Genomic DNA, 23,143 nt, shown 5'->3' on the forward strand with positions numbered 1-23,143 from the left:
GGGCCAAAAATACCAGCAAAAGTGTGTGAAAAGCTTGTAAAGAGTTACAGAAAATGTTTAGCCTCCGTTATTGCCAACAAAGGGTACATAAAAAGTATTGAGATGAACTTTTCGTATTGACCAAATACTTATTTTTCACCATGATTTGCAAATAAATTCTTTAAAAATCACACAATGTGATTTTCTGTTTTTTTTTCACATTCTGTCCCTCATGGTTGAGGTTTACCCATGTTGACAATTACAGGCCTTTCTTATATTTTCAAGTGGGAGAACTTGCACAAATAGTGGTTGACTAAATACTTATTTGCCCCACTGTATGAGTATCGAAAATGACATGTGGTTAAAAACAAACAAATAAATAAATAAGACTCACCAATCTCCATCTCGATGAACCTGGCCTCCTCAGGGAGCGCTCGAGGAAGGACCCCCGGGTCACTGAAGCTGGTCCTCAATAGCATGGCTATGACAAAGAGGAAGAGCACAACGGCGAAGACTGGGATGGTGGCGGATAGGTGGACAGCGAGATACGGACATCTATAGGAGACAAAAAAAATACAAACGGTACTGTTAGACCTTTTCGTGCCATTCATAAATATGGCTTGTAAAAAGGCCTGACATCACAAAAACCGTGCATATCGTCAACTGCTGTTCTGGACACGAGGTCGTAAACTGTGGCAGATAAAAGTCAGGGTTGGGAATAAATAACATCATGCCATGCTGCCCTCACAATCTGGTGGACTGGAGACACATCATCATAAATCAGCAGTCTAGGCCTGACCAAATCGTGCAGTGGAAACTCTATGAATCAACTCAATGTTCCATGGTAGTTGTGGCATTTTCTTGAGAGCATATTTGAATTATCAAATGAAAGTTAATATACTGAGAGAGGTAAGAATACATTTTTGATTGCATGAGCAGCATTTTTACTTTTCAGGACAAACTAAGGATGTTTTTTTACTTTTGCCTTTCCTGTTTAGCTGCTTAGACATGGAGAATAAGAATCTGAGTGTCCTTATGGTCTGAACAGTTTTAATGTATCACATGGGAGTTTGATATACTCCCATTGTGGTTGTTCATTATGTTTTATTTATTAAAAGAAAGCAACGAACAGGATTGGGTTTTGGGGGGACAGAAAGGAAGGAAGCAGACAGAAGAGGAGAAGAACAAACAACAAATATTTTATTTAGGGCTGTCAAAATTATCGCATTAACGGGCGTTAATTAATTTTTTTAATTAATCACGTGAAAACATTTGACGCAATTAATGCAGATGCCCCGCTCAGACAGATTTAAATGACAGTACAGTGAAACGCTCACTTGTTGTGTTTTATGGAGTTTTGCCGCCCTCTGCTGGCGCTTGGGTGCAACTGATTTTATAGGCTTCAGCACCCATGAGCATTGTGTAAGTAATTATTGACATCAACAATGGCGGGCTACTAGTTTATTTTTTGATTGAAAATTTTACAAATTTTATTAAAACGAAAACATTAAGAGGGGTTTTAATATAAAATTTCTATAACTTGTACTAACATTTTTCTTTTAAGAACTACAAGTCTTTCTATCCATGGATCACTTTAACAGAATGTTAATAATGTTAATGCCATCTTGTTGATTTATTGTTATAATAAACAAATACAGTCCTTATGTACCGTATGTTAAATGTATATATCCATCTTGTGTCTTATCTTTCCATTCCAACAATGATTTACAGAAAAATATGGCATATTTTATAAATGGTTTGAATTGCGATTAATTACGATTAATTAATTTTTAAGCTGTAATTAACTCGATTAAAAATTTTAATTGTTTGACAGCCCTAATTTTATTACATATTATTTTATACAAAAAATATCGAACTGTAATTTGTTTGCAACCTTATTTTGTGCTTTACAAATTTGCCAAAAAAAGGTGATTTTTGATTTATTTTTTTGGCTTTGTTGAAAAGCAATGCTGTATTAATGCTTTATTTTATTAATTTTTACATTAATTACTTTACATGACAATTACATTAATTATTTTATTAATTATTTTGTTAATGCTTTATTAGATGGCAAAGGCCCATATAATATATATATATTTTTTTGAATGGCGTTTCTTCGGCGCATCGTACAACCCGAACCGAATATATATATATGACCAGAATTTTCGAATGACCAGAAAAAAAAAAAAATCCGTTCACCCGTAAATGCAGGTTATTTGGGGGGAAATCAAAACGCTACTTGTCCTAAAATTTTTGACCAAATCACAAAATTTATACATCACAAACTCCAGGACGGTAAGGGGTATAAAAGTTGTAAACAGAATTTGTAAAAAACCTACAGTTCCCCCAAAATTTGCCAAAAACTTGCTTATTCATTTTAATGGGATGCCATTGACAGCCATGTACGTCCAAATTTCCCATTAATTTTTAATAGCCGTCAAACATAGGTTCTTGTTATTTCTGACCATTTGCCATGACACCCTATTGACTGACCCCCAAGTAAGTCGATGCCATTGACAGCCATGCACGTCCATGCCATTGACGGCCATGTATGTCCAAATTTCAAAGTTGTGATTTTTTACCAATAACTTACTATTACAGGACATTGACATTCAACTAGCGCCGAAGTAAGTCGATGCCATTGACAGTCATGCAACCGAACGTGTTCCCGAAATGTCCCCAAATCAACAGGAAGTGACATGATAAATCTGTATCTACCACAGCAAAGCCCCATCGTAATTTCACCAGAAATTGCAGTTTCTAATATAGCTATAATGTAGGTTTTGTTCAAATTGGGGGGAAAAAGACATTTGGATGTTCTTCTTTTCCCTCCTTAAGACATTGCCGAAGTCTCGGATCGGCACTCATTATAGGTGACTCTGCCTCATACAAAAATGTGTGATCGGGACATTCCTACTTCATATATTCAATTGTGATTGGTTCTGCAACATATCTTCCTTAGTAAACAACTAAAAGGGTGTTCTTATTTGGGCATCATGTTACACACAACACACAAACACCTGTAGAACTGGTCTGATCTGTCACTATTTTTCCACAATAGGAAAGAGCTGAAATAAATTGCAAGTCATTTCCTCTGGCCCGAACATCGTACGGTCAATTTGTCAGAAACCAGCCGGTTGATGAAGTGTAATGCTGGTAGTTGACCGGTAGCCATTCGAGTCACGCGCTATCATCGATTCCCATCAGGCTTTTGCGCTTCCTGCCTGGACGTGAGCGCTTCCTGGGCAGCCAAGAAGCAGTCGATGATGCTTCAGTGGCACAGTGAGGTCATCACTCACAAAGGAGAGGAAAAAAACCTGAACTTAATCACCTGCTCTATACCTGAGGGAGAATGATTTCATCGCTGAGGCTTATTGATCGGATCACAAGTGCAAGCTTTTTCTCCCTCATCTTGCTAAGGCTTTGTTTTGGTCTCTTGCGTAAAGACGGATTCATTTTACCAATTTATTAAAGTGCATGTTGAGAGATATTCGGTCTTTACTGACAAATCAATAGTTAGTATTACTTGCAATGAGATATTTTTAGACGCAAAGTTGAATACAACTTGCTTGTCTAGTTTTTAATTGTTCTAGTAGAAATAATGTGCGTGGAATGTTGAAATGTTCAAAGACAAATATTTTAAGGTGATGTTATTATGACATTACTGTAGGTGGTTGATTCTTATCTGTCTTCTATATATTTGAGTAATGTTGTGAATTTTGTAAGCAGTTTAGATATTTCACGCTGTAATATTTAGCCAATAAGGCACACCTGACTTTTAGCCACACCCATCTAATTTCACCAAAAAACAGTGTACATATAAATACACACACACACATATATATATATATATTATATTAGGGCTGTCAAACGATTAAAATTTTTAATCGGGTTAATTACAGCTTAAACATTAATTAATCGTAATTCATCGCAATTAATCGCAATTCAAACCATCTATAAAATATGCCATATTTTTCTGTAAATTATATATATATTCTGTAAAATAAATTGTTGGAATGGAAAGATAAAACACAAGATGGATATATACATTCAACATACGGTACATAAGGACTGTAGTGGGCATTTCACTCTACTGTCATTTAAATCTGTCTATGCTGTCCTCACGCCGAAGCGTCTACTTTTTCCAAAGCTAGACAGCTAGTGAACGACACCTTAAGAATTAGACTTCTTCCTTTTTCATCTGATTTATTAATAAAATGGCCTCAAACCACTGTCCTCTTTAGACCGTAGTGAAACAACAACAAAAAAGTACACAGCATTGCATTAGCAACAACGTTAGCTTAGCACGCTATACAGGTTCACTAAACATATACAAAAAGCGTCTCATACAAAAAATATAACATTTCGCTCACTAACATAATATGTACATTCTTTACAACAACCATACTTACGGACAAATCTTGTCCAAGGATCATATAAGCACAACATTATCAGCCCGAGACGTCATGCAGCCATAATGAAGAAAAGAAGAAAATAATAAACCATGTCGCCAAGCGACCACAAGAGTTCGCCTTGCTGTAAAATTTACCAAAAGGCAGAATACTTTCTGAGCGGGAGACATGTGCGTTAATTGCGTCAAATATTTTAACGTGATTAATTTAAAAAATGAATTACCGCGCGTTAACGCGATAATTTGGCAGCCCTAATATATATATATATATATATATATATATATATATATATATATATATATATATATATATTACGGTATACACTCATCGGCCACTTTATTAGGTACACCTGTCCAACTGCTCGTTAACACTTAATTTCTAATCAACCAATCACATGGCGGCAACTCAATGCATTTAGGCATGTAGACATGGTTTAAGACAATCTCCTGCAGTTCAAACCGAGCATCAGTATGGGGAAGAAAGATGATTTGAGTGACTTTGAACGTGGCATGGTTGTTGGTGCCAGAAGGGCTGGTCTGAGCATTTCAGAAACTGCTGATCTACTGGGATTTTCACACACAACCATCTCTGGGGTTTACAGAGAATGGTCCGAAAAAGAAAAAATATCCAGTGAGCGCCAGTTCTGTGGGCGGAAATGCCTTGTTGATGCCAGAGGTCAGAGGAGAATGGCCAGACTGGTTCGAGCTGATAGAAAGGCAACAGTGACTCAAATAACCACCCGTTACAACCAAGCAGGGCCGGCCCAGGCCATTTGGGGGCCCTAAGCAAAATAATGCAAAGGGGCCCATATTTTTGCCCCACCATTTCGTCACCGTGTACTGTGAAACTCATACATGCAATCCAACCCATACGTCCATATTTTGTATATTAATCAGATTTTGTTGCACTGCATACTTCAAACTTCTCACCCCAAATGATTGTCAGTACTTACAGTAGATAGCGCCAAACCTTTTTCTAAAAGAGGAAAGAAAGAAGTTAAGGAAGAACTTTTATTTTTTTAAGCCTGTAATCAAGAATCAAAACTCACAAAAGTCAGATCAAACTGTAGTAAACAAAATAAAATATAAATTACACAATTGCCAGATTGGGGGCCCCCTAGTGGTCAGGGGCCCTAAGCAGCTGCATAGTATGCTTATAGGCTGGGCCGGCCCTGCAACCAAGGTAGGCAGAAGAGCATCTCTGAACGCACAGTACGTCGAACTTTGAGGCAGATGGGCTACAGCAGCAGAAGACCACGCCGGGTGCCACTCCTTTCAACTAAGAACAGGAAACTGAGGCTACAATTTGCACAAGCTCCTCAAAATTGGACAATAGAAGATTGGAAAAACGTTGCCTGGTCTGATGAGTCTCGATTCCTGCTGCGACATTCGGATGGTAGGGTCAGAATTTGGCGTCAACAACAGGAAAGCATGGATCCATCCTGCCTTGTATCAACGGTTCAGGCTGGTGGTAGTGGTGTAATGGTGTGGGGGATATTTTCTTGGCACTCTTTGGGCCCCTTGGTACCAATTGAGCATCGTTGGAACACCACAGCCTACCTGAGTATTGTTGCTGACCATGTCCATCACTTTATGACCACAATGTACCCAACTTCTGATGGCTACTTTCAGCAGGATAATGCGCCATGTCATAAAGCTGGAATGATCTCGGACTGGTTTCTTGAACATGACAATGAGTTCACTGTACTCAAATGGCCTCCACAGTCACCAGATCTCAATGCAATAGAGCATCTTTGGGATGTGGTGGAACGGAAGATTCGCATCATGGATGTGCAGCCGACAAATCTGCACCAACTGTGTGATGCCATCATGTCAATATGGACCAAACTCTGAGGAATGCTTCCAGCACCTCGTTGAATCTATGCCACGAAGAATTGAGGCAGTTCTGAAGGAAAAAGGGGGTCCAACCCGTTACTAGCATGGTGTACCTAATAAAGTGGCCGGTGAGTGTATATATATGAAAACACACAGGTGACTTGAAGTTCCGCTCTGAGACCCCCAATCTGGCCAAATTTCAAAATTGTCCGATATGCATTTGTGATACATCATTGGAAAGCCTAAAATCTCAATTTATCTGGGGGAAGAACATTTTTGGACAGGAGGGCATTTTTTATTTAAAAAGATAAATAAATAATTGTTTTTTTAAACAGCAAAACCCTATCCGGAGGTGAGAGCACGCGAGAGCAGAATTACAGACGCCATGACTTTGATGAGATATTATCGCGTACTTACATTGTTTCGATCCAAAAACTCCATGTAGCATGTGTCACTGAGTGTCAAGTCACAGCTGTGAATGGCCACAGCTGGTTGATTTTATGGGTGAAACATGGTAATATAACAACGGTCGGGATGCAGAAATCGCAGACATCAAGGAGTGGTCGAGATTTTCTTTCAAAAAATGTTTGATGAAAACAATAGATGAGGAGAGGAGGTTTAGGAGTGGGGAGTTATGGGAAAAATAAAATAAAATAGCAGACAGCAGCTCACTCAGTTATCTGTGACCTTTTTTACAGGCAGCATTTTTTTCATTGTGACATAATTTGTTTAAAAGTTTAAAATATGTGAGTGAATAATTTTTTTTAAGTCTTTTTTTTTTTTTTTTAAACGAAATATGAGACGTCAATTAATGATTCCAAGCTAAAAATGACAGACATTTTGAATAATAAATATAATTAATTATCTTCGTTTCATGGCTGGGTTGAAACAAAAACGGTTGCGCGACATCTGTAAACGGGGGTTTTCAGGGTAAAACAGACAAATTAAAAATAGTTCGGGGGCTTCGTGTGCCATGAATCTGCTATGGCAGCATATAGACATATTGTTCTATCAAGCCCAACAGTTGTTTTATCCTAAAATACAGCAGTTTCTTTTAAAGAGGGGTGCAAGAGCAGAAACTGCTTTTTCAGTCTTGTCTGTGTTTTCCGCCATATACATACTGTATACATATACAAACATATAGCTACTGCCCCTGCGACCTGACCTCGGATTAAGCGGCAGATAATGGATGGATGGATAAACATACGTGTATATACAGTATATACATACTTATATAGAGTATACAGTAGTATGCAAAGGTTTGGGCACCCCTAATCATTTTTAAGCTTTTCCTTTGAAAATCACTGTTTGTTTGGAACAAAGATTTTAGGTAAATATATCATTTAGCAGAAGAACACAGTAATATTTGAGAAGTGAAATGCAATTTATAGTATAAACAGAAAGTACGTCATACCTATTTAAACAAAACTAGGCCAGTGCATAAATTTGGCCACCCTTGTGCTTTTATTGATTAGAAAAGTTTTAGTACTAATTTTTGAAATTAAAAAATTTCTTTGATAAGTTGACTGACATTGATCAACGGTATCAATACTTGAAATCTTTTGACAACTTTTAAAGGCATACAGCTCACCAATCCAGTAAAAATTGACGAGGCAAAAAAGTAACCTCTTATAGTCTAAAAATTACGGTAATACCACCTTGTTTGGTAAATAGACACCACTTTGCAGGAAAATCCTGTAATCAGTTGTTTATGTTGCTGTCATTACAGCCATAACAGTCACGTAACACACATGTGTTTTTTACACGCACATGTTTATCTGATTGTGGCTAGGGTGTGTCTACTATGGACCTTTACCCACAGGGCTGCCTTTGCAAACAAAACATAACCCACAAAATAAGTTGCCTTTTCAGGCTGAAAAGAAGTGATTAAAAGTAAACTTTGACACCAGATTTTAAAACACATTGTCATACCACAGTGACTCATCAACCTTTATTAATACTTCAACGTCACAAGCTGCGCTGGAAATGCCGGAGTCATGCAACGTAATGCATAATGCAACTGGTTGTGCTGGTACATGCACAGTGTGGGCCTGTAGTCAGAAAAATCATCTTTACCCTCTAAATATAAGGGCATAGACTGAAAAAAATGAGAAAAAATATTGTTCTTCAATACGTTTGATCTCTGTAAGACTCCAATTCGTGCGGAAAATTGTTTCGATTGCAATGTCGCAGTTTCATGAACAAATTTAAATGAGCTATGATGATATGTTGTGGCTTCGAGTACTCAAAGACAAGTGCAGGATTTCAAAAAAATGTTTAATTTTCTGGAAAATTACTGAGGGATTCATTTTGGCTGGATATTCATACTGTAGCGACTGTTATCTATTATGTGGTACGCCCGCAATGGTTCATGGGTAGTTGTGGCAACCATGACTGAGAGTGGTGGTTGCAGTTGCTATGGTGTTTTCTGTTCAATGAAGGCATTATCTCTTAGGGTATAGAGTAGGGCTGTCAAACGATTAAAATTTTTAATCGAGTTAATTACAGTTTAAAAATTAATTAATCGTAATTCATTGCAATTCAAACCATCTATAAAATATGCCATATTTTTCTGTAAATTATTGTTGGAATGGAAAGATAAGACACAAGACGGATATATACATTCAACATACGGTACATAAGTACTGTATTTGTTTATTATAACAATAAATCAACAAGATGGCATTAACATTATTAAAATTCTCTTAAAGCGATCCATGGATAGAAAGAGTTGTAGTTCTTAAAAGATAAATGTTAGTACAAGTTATAGAAACTTTATATTAAAACCCCTCTTAATGTTTTCGTTTTATTAAAATCTGTAAAATTTTCAATCAAAAAATAAACTACTAGCTCGCCATTGTTGATGTCAATAATTACACCATGCTCACTCATGGTGTAACACATTAAATCAATTGGACCCAAGCGCCAGCAGAGGGAGCCAAACACCAAAAAACAAGTAACAAGCGGAGATTACACTGTACTGTCATTTTAATCTGTTTGAGCGGGGCATGTGCGTTAATTGCGTCAAATATTTTAACGTGATTATTTAAAAAATTAATTACCGCCCGTTAACGCGATAACTTTGACAGCCCTAGTATAGAGTAATATAGTTCATTTATTTTCCCCTCAAAATAACTCAAAATATAGCCATTAATATCTAAACCCCTGGCAACAAAAGTGAGTACACCCCTTAGAAACTACACCCCTAAATGTCCAAATTGAGTACTGCTTGTCATTTTCCCTCCAAAATGTCATATGACACGTTACAGGAGTGCTGTCAGCATTGCTGCAGAGATTGAAGAGGTGGGGGGTCAGCCTGTTAGTGCTCAGACCATACGCCGTACTCGACATCAAATTGGTGTGCATGGCTGTCACCCCAGGAGGAAGCCTCTTCTGAAGACGGTACGCAAGAAAGCCCGCAAACAGTTTGCTGAAGACATGTCAACAAAGCACATGGATTACTGGAACCATGTCCAATGGTCTGATGAGATGAAGATTAATTTCTTTGGTTCTGAGGGTCTCAAGCATGTGTGGCAGCGACCAGGTGAGGAGTACAAAGTGTGTCATGCCTACAGTCAAGCATGGTGTTGGGAATGAGCCCCGTCTCTTCAATCTCTGCAGCTTTGCTGACAGCACTCTTGTAACGAGTCACTTGACATTTTGGAGGGAAAATGACAAGCAGTACTCAATTTGGATATTTAGGGATGTAGTTTCTAAGGGGTGTACTCACTTTTGTTGCCAGGGGTTTAGATATTAATGGCTATTAAATGAAATCTATTATATAAGCTGCACACAGACAACTTTTCGTTGTGTCAAAGTGTCATTTTGTCAGTGTTGTCCCATGAAAAGATATACTTAAATATCTGCAGAAATGCGAGGGGTGTACTCATTTTTGTGATACACTGTATGTAAAGTATGGATTTAGCAATTTGTAAAAACACAAAAGGTAATATTTACATAAAATGAGAAATACCTGTTTAAAAGTTAGAAAAGTTCGTGTGCATTTTTTTGAGTGTAGTGTTTGGGTCGAACACTCTGGGCAAACGCTTTCACAGAGCCCCTGCCTTGTAAAAACACTTTTCTAACCCACTTAAGACTCACTACTAACTGTTTGTAGGTTTCCTGTGCATATTTGATAAGCCAACCGCTCAATGGTTTATGTTCATGCTCATAGAAGCATGCACACCATGCACGAGCTGTAGTTATGCTTTAGGCCAGAGGTGGCAGTCGCGAGTAAAAAATAAAACTAAATGCTGTATAGTCCCTTTAAAACACTGGAAATACCGGGGGTTTTTTGGCTATAAAGAAATACCAGAAGGGTGTCAGATGACATTGATACCAAACTGACTACTTGGCTTTGTCAAACAATAGACCACTCAAACGAGCAATCAAGCAGCCCACCCCCCTACACACTCCTGTGGTGGCGTTGCCTAGGTGTGAAGCGGCTGGGGGTTCATTTTGGATAGCTGCAATTAGCATCTTGAATATTTGCAAATCCAGGGCTCCCTTGGCTTTCTCAAACACGGAGATGGCCAGTCGCGTGTTCTACAATATGATTGACATGGCAGCATTCAATGCATTTGTGTTGTATCAGGCATGCACCGGAAGGCAAGAGAGACGGATGGACTTCTTGGTGGGTTTTGCAAAGGAATTGGCTCACTGTCATGTGGGCGCAAAGAGGGCGCAGAAAGAAAAATTGCTTCGGCAACAACCTCCAACACCTAGCCCCAGTTAAAGGGCAAAGTGTCATATGTCACCACATACATTTTTTTGGTTATTTTTTTTATTACACCAGCCCTTGTATATACAGTAGTTTCTTTTGTTGTCTTCTTCACATACGTTTCTTTATTGAATAAAAAGCTTTTTTTGTGCAAAAAAATGACTTGTGTTGTGCATCATCAGTCATCCATCAACAGCAATATGACAATTATAGCTCCATAGATACAAGAAACAATGCAACTAAATATTCAGAGAGATTGAGACAGCTGTTGTTTCTCAATGCCACAAATTCCCAGCAAAAAAATAGCTCTCATATCTTCCCAATTTTGTCAAATCGTGCACAATTTGATCACATTAGACCAGGGGTTCCCAACCTATTCCACTAAGGCACACTGTGGGTGCAGGATTTCATTCTTACCAAACAAGATGACAACACTTTTTCCCCAATCTGGTGTTTTACAAGTGCAATCAGTTGATTGCAGTCAGGTGTGGCTTGTTTTAGCAGAAGCCTCATTGGTTCAACTGTCTCTGCTGGATCGGCTGGAACAAAAACCAGGACCCACAGTGTGCCTTGAGGACTGGGTTGAAAACCCCTGCATTAGACAACCATACTGAGCGCTAAAACATACTGTAAAAAAAAAAAAAAAAAAAAAAGGTTGTCCGCCCGATTGCCTGCCTGAGCGGTCCACTGTCCGACAAAGCCAAGGCAGCCCCTGCCCTGCAAACATTCAAGATGCTAATTGGAGCAATCCAACCCTGTAGTTTGGCGAGTGTGAATGGGAATGATAAATGAGGACCTTAATGCTCACAAAAGATATGCTGATTAGTCATATGACCCTTCTCTGGGTATAAAAGTTTTACTTTGAATCTTCCTGAGTGTAGACTCTCTTCCACGTACAATTATCTTAAAAAACTTCAAATGTATCACTTTAACATACCTGACTCCAAGCCTACTCAAATAATAGCGTTTGCCTTTAGAAACTATTTAAAAAATGTGGAAAAACAATACCTCCGGTGGCTGTTAGACCTGTGGAAAGATAACAATGTTTTCCATCAGATACTGGCATGACTTTTTGTGGACTCAGGTGTTAAAGTAGATCAACTTTAAAATGGCGGCTCGTCTGTCAAGCAACTGTCTTGGTTGGCATGAAGGTGTCCTTCAAAAGTCTTTGAAAACTTAATCCACAGTATGTATGAAAGCCTAAAGTCTGGAGCTAGGGAAGATACAATCTGTTCCTCCTCTTTAAATCCTTTTCGATGTATTATGCAACATTTAAATACCATATGAGAGCGATAAAAAAAAAAAAAAAATGCAAACCAGGGTCATGGGCTTTTTACTAGGATTAAATATAGGATTAGAGTGGTTGCATCATACAATATCCACTAAGTGAAAAGAAGAATAATGGTAAACTACCGTAATTTATGGGTCCTTCTTTTATATAAACCCTGCAGTGTATATAGTACATGGGTTTTTACAGGCCACTGTGGTATGTCATTAGCAGAGGTGGCTAGTAACGCGTTACATTTACTCCCTTACATTTACTTGGGTAACTCATTGAGAAAAAATGTACTTCTGAGAGCAAGGGCGTAGGTTTGCATAGGGACGGTAGGGACATAACACGACCAACTTTTCAGGATGCTCAAATTGTCCCCACCAACCTTTAAGCAACCTTATATACATCATATAATGAGTTCAGTTATACAGGAAATTTAGATTGTCTTCTCATATGTTGTAAGGATATAATTGACCCAACCATTATTAAGTTAATTATTTTACTTATGTTCAAACTTATATTTACTCCTTTTCACTCGCTGAATGCGCCGGTCCATTTTTCCCCACCTCAATTGCACGTTTGATTGGCCGATGATTTGACCTTCCCCCGACACACTCACACAGCCCCGACAAAAATACATGTCGACAACATGCCACCTCCTCTGCCCCCTTCGAAGATGAGGGATATCAGTAGGGTTGTTCCGATCATGTTTTTTTTTTTTTTTTTTGCTCCCGATCCGATCGTTTTAGTTTGAGTATCTGCCGATCCCGATATTTCCCGATCCGATTGCTTTTTTTGCTCCCGATTCAATTCCAATCATTCCCGATAATTTTTCCCGATCATATACATTTTGGCAATGCATTAAGAAAAAAATGAATAAAACACCGACGAATATATACATTCAACATACAGTACATAAGTACTGTATTTGTTTATTATGACAATAAATCCTCCAGATGGCATTTACATTATTAATATTCTTTCTGTGAGAGGAATCCACTGATAGAAAGACTTGTGACTTTGTATATTGTGACTAAATATTGCCATCTAGTGTATTTGTTGAGCTTTCAGTAAATGATACTGCAGCCATGCCCCAATGCATGATGGGAAGTGGAACCATGATGGGAAGTGGAACCATGACATACTCAAACTAAAACGACCGGGATCGGATCGGGAACAAAAAAACATGATCGGAACAACCCTAACGCCAACCATTAGAGGGCTCTAGCGTCCCCAACAGGTGGATGAGGAACGACGAGCTGTAACTTGCTCGCCGCCGGGCGGGTTGCCGATCAGCAAAGACAATCGACAACCCCGCCGCCATGTGACATGAACCGCGCTAGTTTTGTGTGATTTTTCGCTTCGAAGACTTTGAAACATAACCTGGTTCGGGTTAGCATGTCGGCTAGCTGTCAAGCTTCCTGGTTTGTTTACGCTCTCCGCAGCCAGGGCAAGGAAATGACAAAAGCCGGACTCGGGTGGCATGAAATATCGTTCGGGAAAGTGCAAGAAGTAGACAGTTTTGACCATGATGGAGTAATTTTGCCATGTTGTACTGAATAAATGCCTTTTTAATATTCCATATTCAATTTAGCACAAGACTGTTATTTGCCATGACCATACCATTTTGTTAGCAATTGGGGGGAAATACGGAGATAAAAAGAATATCCTGTAAAAACTTTGGAGTAGAGAGATTGAAACAATTACATTTTGTGTCTCTCTTCGTCACATTTTCCTCGTTCTGAATAATTCTCCTTCAATGGGCTGAATTCTAAATCAGATTAAACCATGACCCTGCCGATGTCATCCTCCTGTTGGGGACGCTAGAGCGCTATAATGACAGGCAGGGGCTAAACGCCAAATTGTTGTATATAGTTGAATCGTTTCAAAGTCTTATTCTAATTCACATAATAATGCTATTTAAGACTTTTTTTTCTCCTGTTGTACGCACTTTAAAAATAACACGCAACAATTCCAAACAAACCATACCATGTTTTTTTGGTTCTACTGTCCTACCATCTGAGAGTGGGATGTTTCCTACTTTTCAGGAGTGTTAAATGTCATGGTAAAGGATCTTGCTTTGGCGATCGATGTGTTGGGACGTGAGACTTTAAAACAAGTGCCTATTGATCTTTGTGTGCGCTAGTCATCATGTGTGTGAGTGTGTTGATGACCACATACGGAGCTTGGCGGAAGCATGAGGGCGCGTCATATGTTTGCTACCCCAGTACGTTGGCGCATTTTCAAGGATGCGCATACCTCCTCTGCGGTCAACTATGCATGTTCATGTCACTGGGCGGTGTGCTAGGGTGTGTTGCATGAGGAAGAGAGAAAAATAAGAAGAGGAGAAGGCATGCAGAGCCGATTCTGCAGAGGCTGCAGATCTTATAAGAGAAGAGACACCAGAGCCTCCCTCAGCTGCCAGCCTCACCCTGTCTTCCGACCGGCCAATAGGAAAGCAGCTACTGTTAATTTGGTGGTAATTTTATTTATCCCACGTTCAGAGTCCATTCTCTATCTATCTACATGCATTGTCACCAGAGCTTTCATATATATTTTATTAGTCTGATTTTTTAAAATTCATTTTGTATTGATTTTGTTTTTCCAAGGAAGCCCAGCTTTTCATACTGTACAAAAACGGACTATAAGGTGCACCTTACCATAAGCCGAACCACAGAATTCGACAAGAAAACAATATCATTCTATATATAAACTGTACCGGCAGTGGCGGAACAAATGTGAACAGGGCTCAGGTGCGATGAGCATAAACGCCACCCCACTCACCCCCATTCAACCGACGTAGTAACGCATAGTAACGCACATCGTCTCTTTGCCGAAACGGTGACAAAATCCGAACGGAGATAAAACAAACGTAATGCACGAAAAACGTACAGATTTTGAACGTTCGTTGTACACATTAAAAAATCAGTGCACACTTGTACAAATTACGCCGAAACTGTACAACCTGACAGGTATGTATTTACATTTTGTCATCCGTGACTTTATCACAAATATAAGGTAAGTAAACGCTGTCATGAATGTTTCCCCACCAGCAACAAGAGTTCACTCCAGCTTGTTTAGTGTGTCTAATGATGGTAAAACAAATATTATAACGTAAGCTTGTTAACGAAGCAGATGACGGGGCAAGTTAGCATGCCAAGATGGCTAACTAGTCTTTCTACCATTTAACCTGTGTTTTATTCCTACACATTGTCGAGGACAGCAAGGTGGCTGATGGCTAGAAATCAGAGCAGTTCCTGAACGCGACACGAGCAGTTATCCAACAGCACCACGGTGGCTACCGAGATCTCCAAACAAAATACAGTGCCCTCCATAATTATTGGCACCCCTGAAAAAGATGTGTTTTTTAGCTTCTAATATATTTTTTAATTCAAATAATATGGGAACTTAATGGGAAAAAAGAGAAAACTCCAACCTTCAATACAAGTGCATTCATTCAACGGGGAAAAAAATCCCACATAAACAAAAAATTATTAGACATCAAATAATGTGTGTCACAATTATTAGCACCCCTGGTGTTAATACTTTGTACAACCCACTTTTGCCAACAAAACAAGGTCTGGGGACTGAGATGGCAATGGGAGGAGCTTGATTTTGTGTCTGGCGAACCATTTCTGTGTAGATTTGGCCATATGTTTAGGGTCATTGTCTTGCTGAAAGACCCAGTGACGACCCATCTTCAGCTTTCGGGCAGAGGGCAACAGATTTTGATTTAAAATGTCCTGGTATTTCAAAGCATTCATGATGCCATGCACCCTAACAAGGTTCCCAGGGCCTTTGGAAGCGAAACAGCCCCACAGCATCACTGACCCACCCCCATACTTCACAGTGGGTATGAGGTGCTTTTCAGCATGCGCATCTTTCGTGGCACGCCAGACCCACTTAGAAATACACACGGTCCCAGGCTTCACGTGGGACCGTGTGCTTTGGTCAGATGAGACCAAGATTGAGCTTTTTGGCAACAAACACTCTAAGGCTACATTCATACTACAGGTCTTAATGCAGACAGAAAACCGATCATTCTCAGGCATATCCTCAACCCATTTTTATTTTTTTTTATGACTGTTGTCAAGTCCGACCCTTCCTAAAAAGCCGTGTTCAAGGCAAGCTAGGCGCTAGTAACGCACAGCTGCACCGCTACCGTGGCGTCTCTCTCGCTTTTTGATGACGTCATTGCTGCATGAATTCCGATTTGAGAGACTGGACAGTACAGACCGCCGCAACAGTCTGGAAAAATGTGGCCCAGATCGGATTTGAAACACATACGAAAGTGACCCAGATCGGATTGGAATGGTCCAGTTCTATGCGACTTGTCACGTTCAGACCGTCAAGTTAATGCCTCACTCGAGTCGGAAAAACACGAAAAAATCGGATTCGTGCATTAAGAACGTAGCCTATGTGGGTCAAACAAGTCAAACTCCGCCTATGGATATACAGCTCACCGGAGAAAAAATCCATATATTAGCCGCACTAGAATATAAGCATCAAGGTTCAAAGCGGTAGAACAAAATTTGCCTGGCTCTGCCAGACTATTCTCCCTGTATTTTTCAAACACTTGAGAGAAATAGTCTGGGAACCATCCCATTAACGGCCTTTTCGAGCAGGTACAAAATCAATCGACAAATCAGATTCGTTTATTTGCGTGACGTGTTCTTCACGAGCAACGTCACTCTTGCGCGCCGAAAGTCGTCTCCACAACACAGATGGTCAACGGGATAACCGAGAACATGTTCCAATCCGCGGTAAATTCTGTTTTAAATGACCAAAAACACAGCGACACGAGTCATTGACAATAGTCTGTCTCGCGCTAGCCATGTTGAATAAACTCCGCTCTCTTCGTATGTTTACTTCTGCGCGCAAGTCCCTCGTCCTTCCGTCGTCAGTTAATAACGTCACGTCTGCCCGTCGCTGATTGGTCCACTCCGCTGTCTGTTTGCTGTGGCTTGCTCCGCCCTGGAAATTGTATCCGTGGGAATGGTGGCCAGACTCAATAGCTGGAACAGCGTTGAGTCTGGTGTACCAGGCAAGAACAAAATAGCAGCTTCTAGTCCAAAAATTGCAATATATGTTTTCTTATGAGTAAAATTTTTCATTTAAATGGCAAAAAGTTGCGATTCCATTTTTCCTCAATCGTGGTTCTGCTATTGGAGACTCATTCCAGTTTCCTGGAACGTAGGCTCAGTAATCTTCCAAAGAAAAGGATAGACATAATGCCAGAGGGTATAAAACTAACAGCTTAAGCCCACAAGAGCTCCAAAGAAATCAATTCAATCCTGCAAGCAAACAAACAACATGTACGCACCTTTGTTTAGCCATTGCAAATAGCTCAATCCTACTTGTGTACCTGGACTGTTTCCACAATTTAACACTAACTAAAGAGAGATTCCCTTACAAGCGGGGGCCCACAGCTGCTGACAAAAGCTAGACGCCGGCTCGCCTCCATTTGGATCAAAGCCAGTTAGGAGGACACTGTCTGCTCTGTTCTACTGTCCTTGGCCCAGTAGAGCTCAAAGCTAGACTTTGTACACAACATGGTGATTTTGTCTTGCGAGATCTATGAACTCCTACACAGCTCACCTATGTAGTAAAGAAGACCAACAAAGTGATGCCAGAAACCTGGAGTGATTTACATAAAGGTCTATCCATGCACTCTTATGAGGACTATTAAAATTGCACCATAGACTTCAAAACTCTATTGACCTGACACTTTGTCATTCTTTCCGTCACACCTTACCATAGGGGGCGGAGTTTCATCCAGTACCGTATTGGCCCGAATATAAGACGGTGTTTTTTGCATGGAAATAAGACTGAAAAAGAGGGGGTCATCTTATATTCGCGGTCTAGACATTATACCCATTCACAATGCTAGATGGCGCCAGATATCAATGAAGCGATGTTCTGTAATGATAGATCTCAGCTACTCTCATGTTTAACCAGTTTGCATTATTTTATTGCGATGTTTTTCCTTATTCAGATTTCTTTCAAGACTACAGTTAGAGTTCGACTTCACTTTGATGGTTAATGCAGTTATTGCAATTTTGTTGTTCTATCACAATAGATTGGTTATTTAAATTTCAAAAACCAGAAGCCATTCATTTACGAATGTGATTGCACTTTAGTTTACATGTTTAGATGTTCAAATATTAAGATTTGAACGAGGCAAAATAACATGCTTTTTCTCTCAAATATGTTGTTATAATCATTTTAGGGCTGTCAAAATTATCGCGTTAACAGGCGGTAATTAATTTTTAAAATTAATCACGTTAAAATATTTGATGCAATTAACGCACATGCCCCGCTCAGACAGAATTAAATGACAGTACAGTGAAAGGCCCACTTGTTAATTGTGTTTTAGGGAGTTTTGCCACCCTCTGCTGGCGCTTGGGTGCGACTGATTTTATAGGCTTCAGCACCCATGAGCATTGTGTACGTATTTTTTTACATCAACAATGGCGGGCTACTAGTTTATTTTTTGATTGAAAATTTTACAAATGTTATTAAAACGAAAACATTAGGAGGGGTTTTAATATAAAATTTCTATAACTTGTACTAACATTTATCTTTTAAGAACTACATGTCTTTCTATCCATGGATCGCTTTAACAGAAACTTAATAATGGTAGTGCCATCTTGTTGATTTATTGTTATAATAAAGAAATACAGTATTTATGTACCGTATGTTGAATGTACTGTATATATCCATCGTGTGTCTTATCTTTCCATGTCAACAATAATTTACAGAAAAATATGGCATATCTTATAGATGGTTTGAAGTGCAATTAATTGCGATTAATTACGATTAATTAATTTTTAAGCTGTAATTAACTCGATTAAAAAAATTTATCGTTTGACAGCCCTAGTTTAAATGTTCAAATATTAAGATTTGAACGAGGCAAAATAACATGCTTTTTCTCTCAAAAATGTTGTTATAATCATGTGTTTCGATTGTACTGTTATTATTTTCTGTATAAAAATTAATTTGGTGTTCAAATAGTCTTTTTTCAAACTTGAGTCTTCAAAAAGAGGGGTTCGTCTTATAATCAGGGCCGTCTTATATTTGAGCCAATACAGTAATAGTCATTTGAAGACAGCACACCCTCATGGCCAAGCTGGATTCAAGCTTGGATTTTTGAAGAAGTACGAAAGCTATACCACATACAACATGAATGATTGTCTCAGGAGTGATTTGTTCGAGGATTCAAGGTAATTACTGTATTTTTCGTACCATGCATACATTTTTAAACGTGAAAAAAATCAAGGGGAGAAATCAGCTGCTACTGCATTGGGATCATAGTTTGCCATATTTACGTAAAATAAACGCTAACTGCACGGTTTCTTTGCTTTTAACCAAGAATCGAGACTGTTTTACGTCCATATCTGTGAAGAATTTGCGAATTTAAGCATTTATTCTCAAGAATTTTCACCAGAAAGCTCTGTTTACGTCAGGCGGCCACTAGCCTCATTAGCTAATAGAGTAGCATTGAACTTTTACATATTTACGTAAGATAAACGCTAACTGCAAGTTTTTGTTTTTTGCTTTTAATCAATAATCAAGACTGTTTTACGTCCGTATATATGAAAAATTGGGGGATTTAAGCATTTATTCACAAGAATTTTCACCAGAAAAGTTCTGTTTAAGTCAGGTGGCCACTAGCCTCATTCGCTAACAGGGTAGCATTGAACTTCGACATATTTACGCAAAATAAACGCTAACTGCACGGTTTCTTTGGTTTTAACCAAGAATCGAGACTGTTGTACGTCCATATCTGTGAAGAATTTGCGAATTTAAGCATTTATTCACAAGAATTTTCACCAGAAAAGCTCAGTTTTTGTCAGGCGCCGCTAGCCTCATTCGCTAATGGAGTAGCAATGTACTTCGACATATTTACGTAAGATAAACGCTAACTGCACATTTTTGTTTTTTGCTTTCAATCAATAATCGAGACTGTTTAACGTCCATATCTATGAAGAAGTTGGGGATTTAAGCATTTATTTACAAGAATTTTCACCAGAAAAGCTCTGTTTACGTCAGGCGGCGGCTAGCCTCAGTTGCTAACAGAGTAGCATTGAACTTTGACATATTTATGTAAAATAAACGCTAACTGCACGGTTTTTTTTGCTTTTGACCAAGAATCGAGACTGTTTTAGTTCCATATCTATGAAGAATTCAGGGATTTAAGCATTTATTCACAAGAGTTTTCACTACAAAAGCTCTGTTTACGTCAGGCGGCCGCTAGCCTCATTCGTTAACAGAGTAGCATTGCACTTCGACATATTTACGTAAAATAAACGCCCAATGTACTTTCTTTTTTTTTTGCTTTTAACCAAGAATCAAGACTGTTTTAGTTCCATATCTATGAAGAATTCAGGGATTTAAGCATTTATTCACAAGAGTTTTCGCTAGAAAAGCTCTGTTTACGTCAGGCGGCCGCTAGCCTCATTCACTACAACTATATAACTAACTATACAACTGTATAATGACAATAATGGGCTATTCTGTTCTATAATAAATTGTGATTGCACATGGAATTTATTAATACCGTAATTTCTGGACTATAAGGCGCACCTGACAATAAGCTGCCAAATTTGACATGATAACGGCATTTGTTCATAGATAAGCCGCACTGGACTATAAGCCGCAGTTGTCCTCATTGTATTATGGGATGTTTACACCAAAAGATATTAGCTGGTAACACTTCATTTGACAAAGGCATTATAAGACGGTCATGAAACCAAATGAACCACCATGAAGCTTTGAACCAATTGGCTGCAAAGCCTTATTGTTTCAAAAATCTTCATTTGGCCATCACTGCTCCCTTGGGGGAGACAGTCAACCTCTGCTGCCACCTGCTGTCAACACTGTTGTCATCCAACATTCCCCCTAGCATGCATTGCGGCACTACAGATGTAAATAACAATCAAAATTCATGTTCTGTGCTAATTATTTCTTCAGTTACTGTTCCAGTTGTTTCATTAATTGCTAGCTATTGTATTTGGTAACATTTTCTTGGATAGTGGTGCCATAATACTGTCCTAATTATTACATGACACTGTCATAAGCATTATTGAATTCTTATAATAGATGTCGGTTTTTGTCATCCAGCTAATTATCTCACTTTTGAATGAACGTAAAAGATCTGAGCTGGACATAAATGGACTTCGTGACATAATATGCCACATGACACATACTGACATCTGTCATAAGCATTCAGTAATGCCCATGATAGTGTCATGTCAAAATTTTGACTTTCTTAGGACAGTCTTATGATGCTGCTGTCAAATAAAGTCTCTAAAGTCGCAGGATTGAAAATGAGGGAAAAAAGTAGCGGCTTGCAGTCCGAAATTAGGATAATCTATTCATAAATTATTTCTAATTTATTCTGCATATTTTCCTCAAGTATTAAGTTTCTGATGTGAAAATTGAGTGATTTATTAGCTGGTGAAAAAATTTAAAGTTGCTATTTTGGCCAAAAACGTATATGTTAAATAATGCTATTGAGCCTGAAAATATAGGTAATTATCTCTGCATTTGTTGATTTTTGTGTATCTAGTGAACGATCTGAAAATTTTATAGCCATTTTAAGTTATGTCATACTTATATAAAAAATAATTACACTAATTGTCGGACTATAAGCCGCTACTTTTTTCCCTCATTTTGAATCCTGTGGCTTATAGTCCAGCGGGGCTTATTTGATTATTTATTTGGGTTAATAGGTAACACTTTGTTTGACAGCGGCGTTATAAGGCTGTCATAAGAACGTCATAATTATGACATGACACGACACTATCATGGGCATTACTGAATTATTATGACAGATGTAGAAATGTGTCATATTATGTCACTAACTCCATTTTTGTCCAGCTCAGATCTTTTACGTCCATTCAAAAGTGAGATAATTTGCTGGATGACACTAACCGACATCTATTATAAGCATTCATTAATGCCTATGACTGTGTCATGTAATAATTATGACAGTATTATGACACCACCATCCAAGAAAATGTTACCAAATACCATAACTAGCAATTAATGAAACAACTGGAACAGTCAATGAAGAAATAATTAGGACAGAACATGAATTTTGATTGTTTTTACATCTGTAGCGCCGCAATGCATGCTAGGAGGGATGTTGGATGACAAAAGTGTTGACAGCAGGTGGCAGCAGAGGTTGACTGTCTCCCCCAAGGGAGCAGTGATGGCCAAATGAAGATTTTTAAAACAATAAGGCTTTGCACCAAATTGGTTCGAAGCTTAATGGTGGTTCATTTGGTTTCATGACAGTCTTATAATGCCTTTGTCAAATGAAGTGTTACCAGCTAATATCTTTTGGTGTAAATATCCCATAATACAATGAGGACAACAGCGGCTTAGAGTCCAGTGCGGCTTATCTATGAACAAATGCCGTTTTCATGTCAAATTTGGTGGCTGGCGGCTTATAGTCAGGTGCGCCTTATAGTCCAGAAATTACGGTATTAATAAATTCTATATGCAATCACAATTTATTATAGAATAGAATAGCCCTTTATTGTCATTATACAGTTGTATAGTTAGTTATATAGTTGTAGTGAATGAGGCTAGCGGCCCCCTGACGTAAACAGAGCTTTTCTAGTTAAAATTCTTGTGAATAAATGCTTAAATCCCCATATTCTTCATTGATATGTACGTAAAACAGTCTCGATTCTTAGTTAAAAGTAAAGAAACCGTGCAGTTAGTGTTTATTTTACGTAAATATGTCGAAGTTCAATGGTACTCTGTTAGCGAATGAGGCGAGCGGCCGCCTGACGTAAACAGAGCTTTTCAGGTGAAAATTCTTGTGAATAAATGCTTAAATTCGCAAATTCTTCATAAATATGGACGTACAACAGTCTCTATTCTTGGTTAAAAGCAAAAAAAAAAAAAAAAA

At 38.6% G+C, this 23,143-nt stretch overlaps 1 protein-coding gene across 1 annotated transcript in view; it reads right to left on the reverse strand.

Annotated features, from left to right (window-relative positions):
• Positions 1-23,143, reverse strand: part of zdhhc9 (zinc finger DHHC-type palmitoyltransferase 9) — an 81,427-nt gene that overhangs the window by 46,874 nt on the left and 11,410 nt on the right. The window contains exon 2 of the mRNA XM_057849938.1: positions 374-534. Coding sequence (XP_057705921.1) covers positions 374-534 — 161 coding nt within the window. The remainder of the gene's footprint in view (positions 1-373; positions 535-23,143) is intronic.

The sequence above is a fragment of the Corythoichthys intestinalis genome, chromosome 11, assembly GCF_030265065.1.
Source record: "Corythoichthys intestinalis isolate RoL2023-P3 chromosome 11, ASM3026506v1, whole genome shotgun sequence".
In the NCBI taxonomy this organism is placed as follows: Eukaryota; Metazoa; Chordata; class Actinopteri; order Syngnathiformes; family Syngnathidae; genus Corythoichthys; species Corythoichthys intestinalis.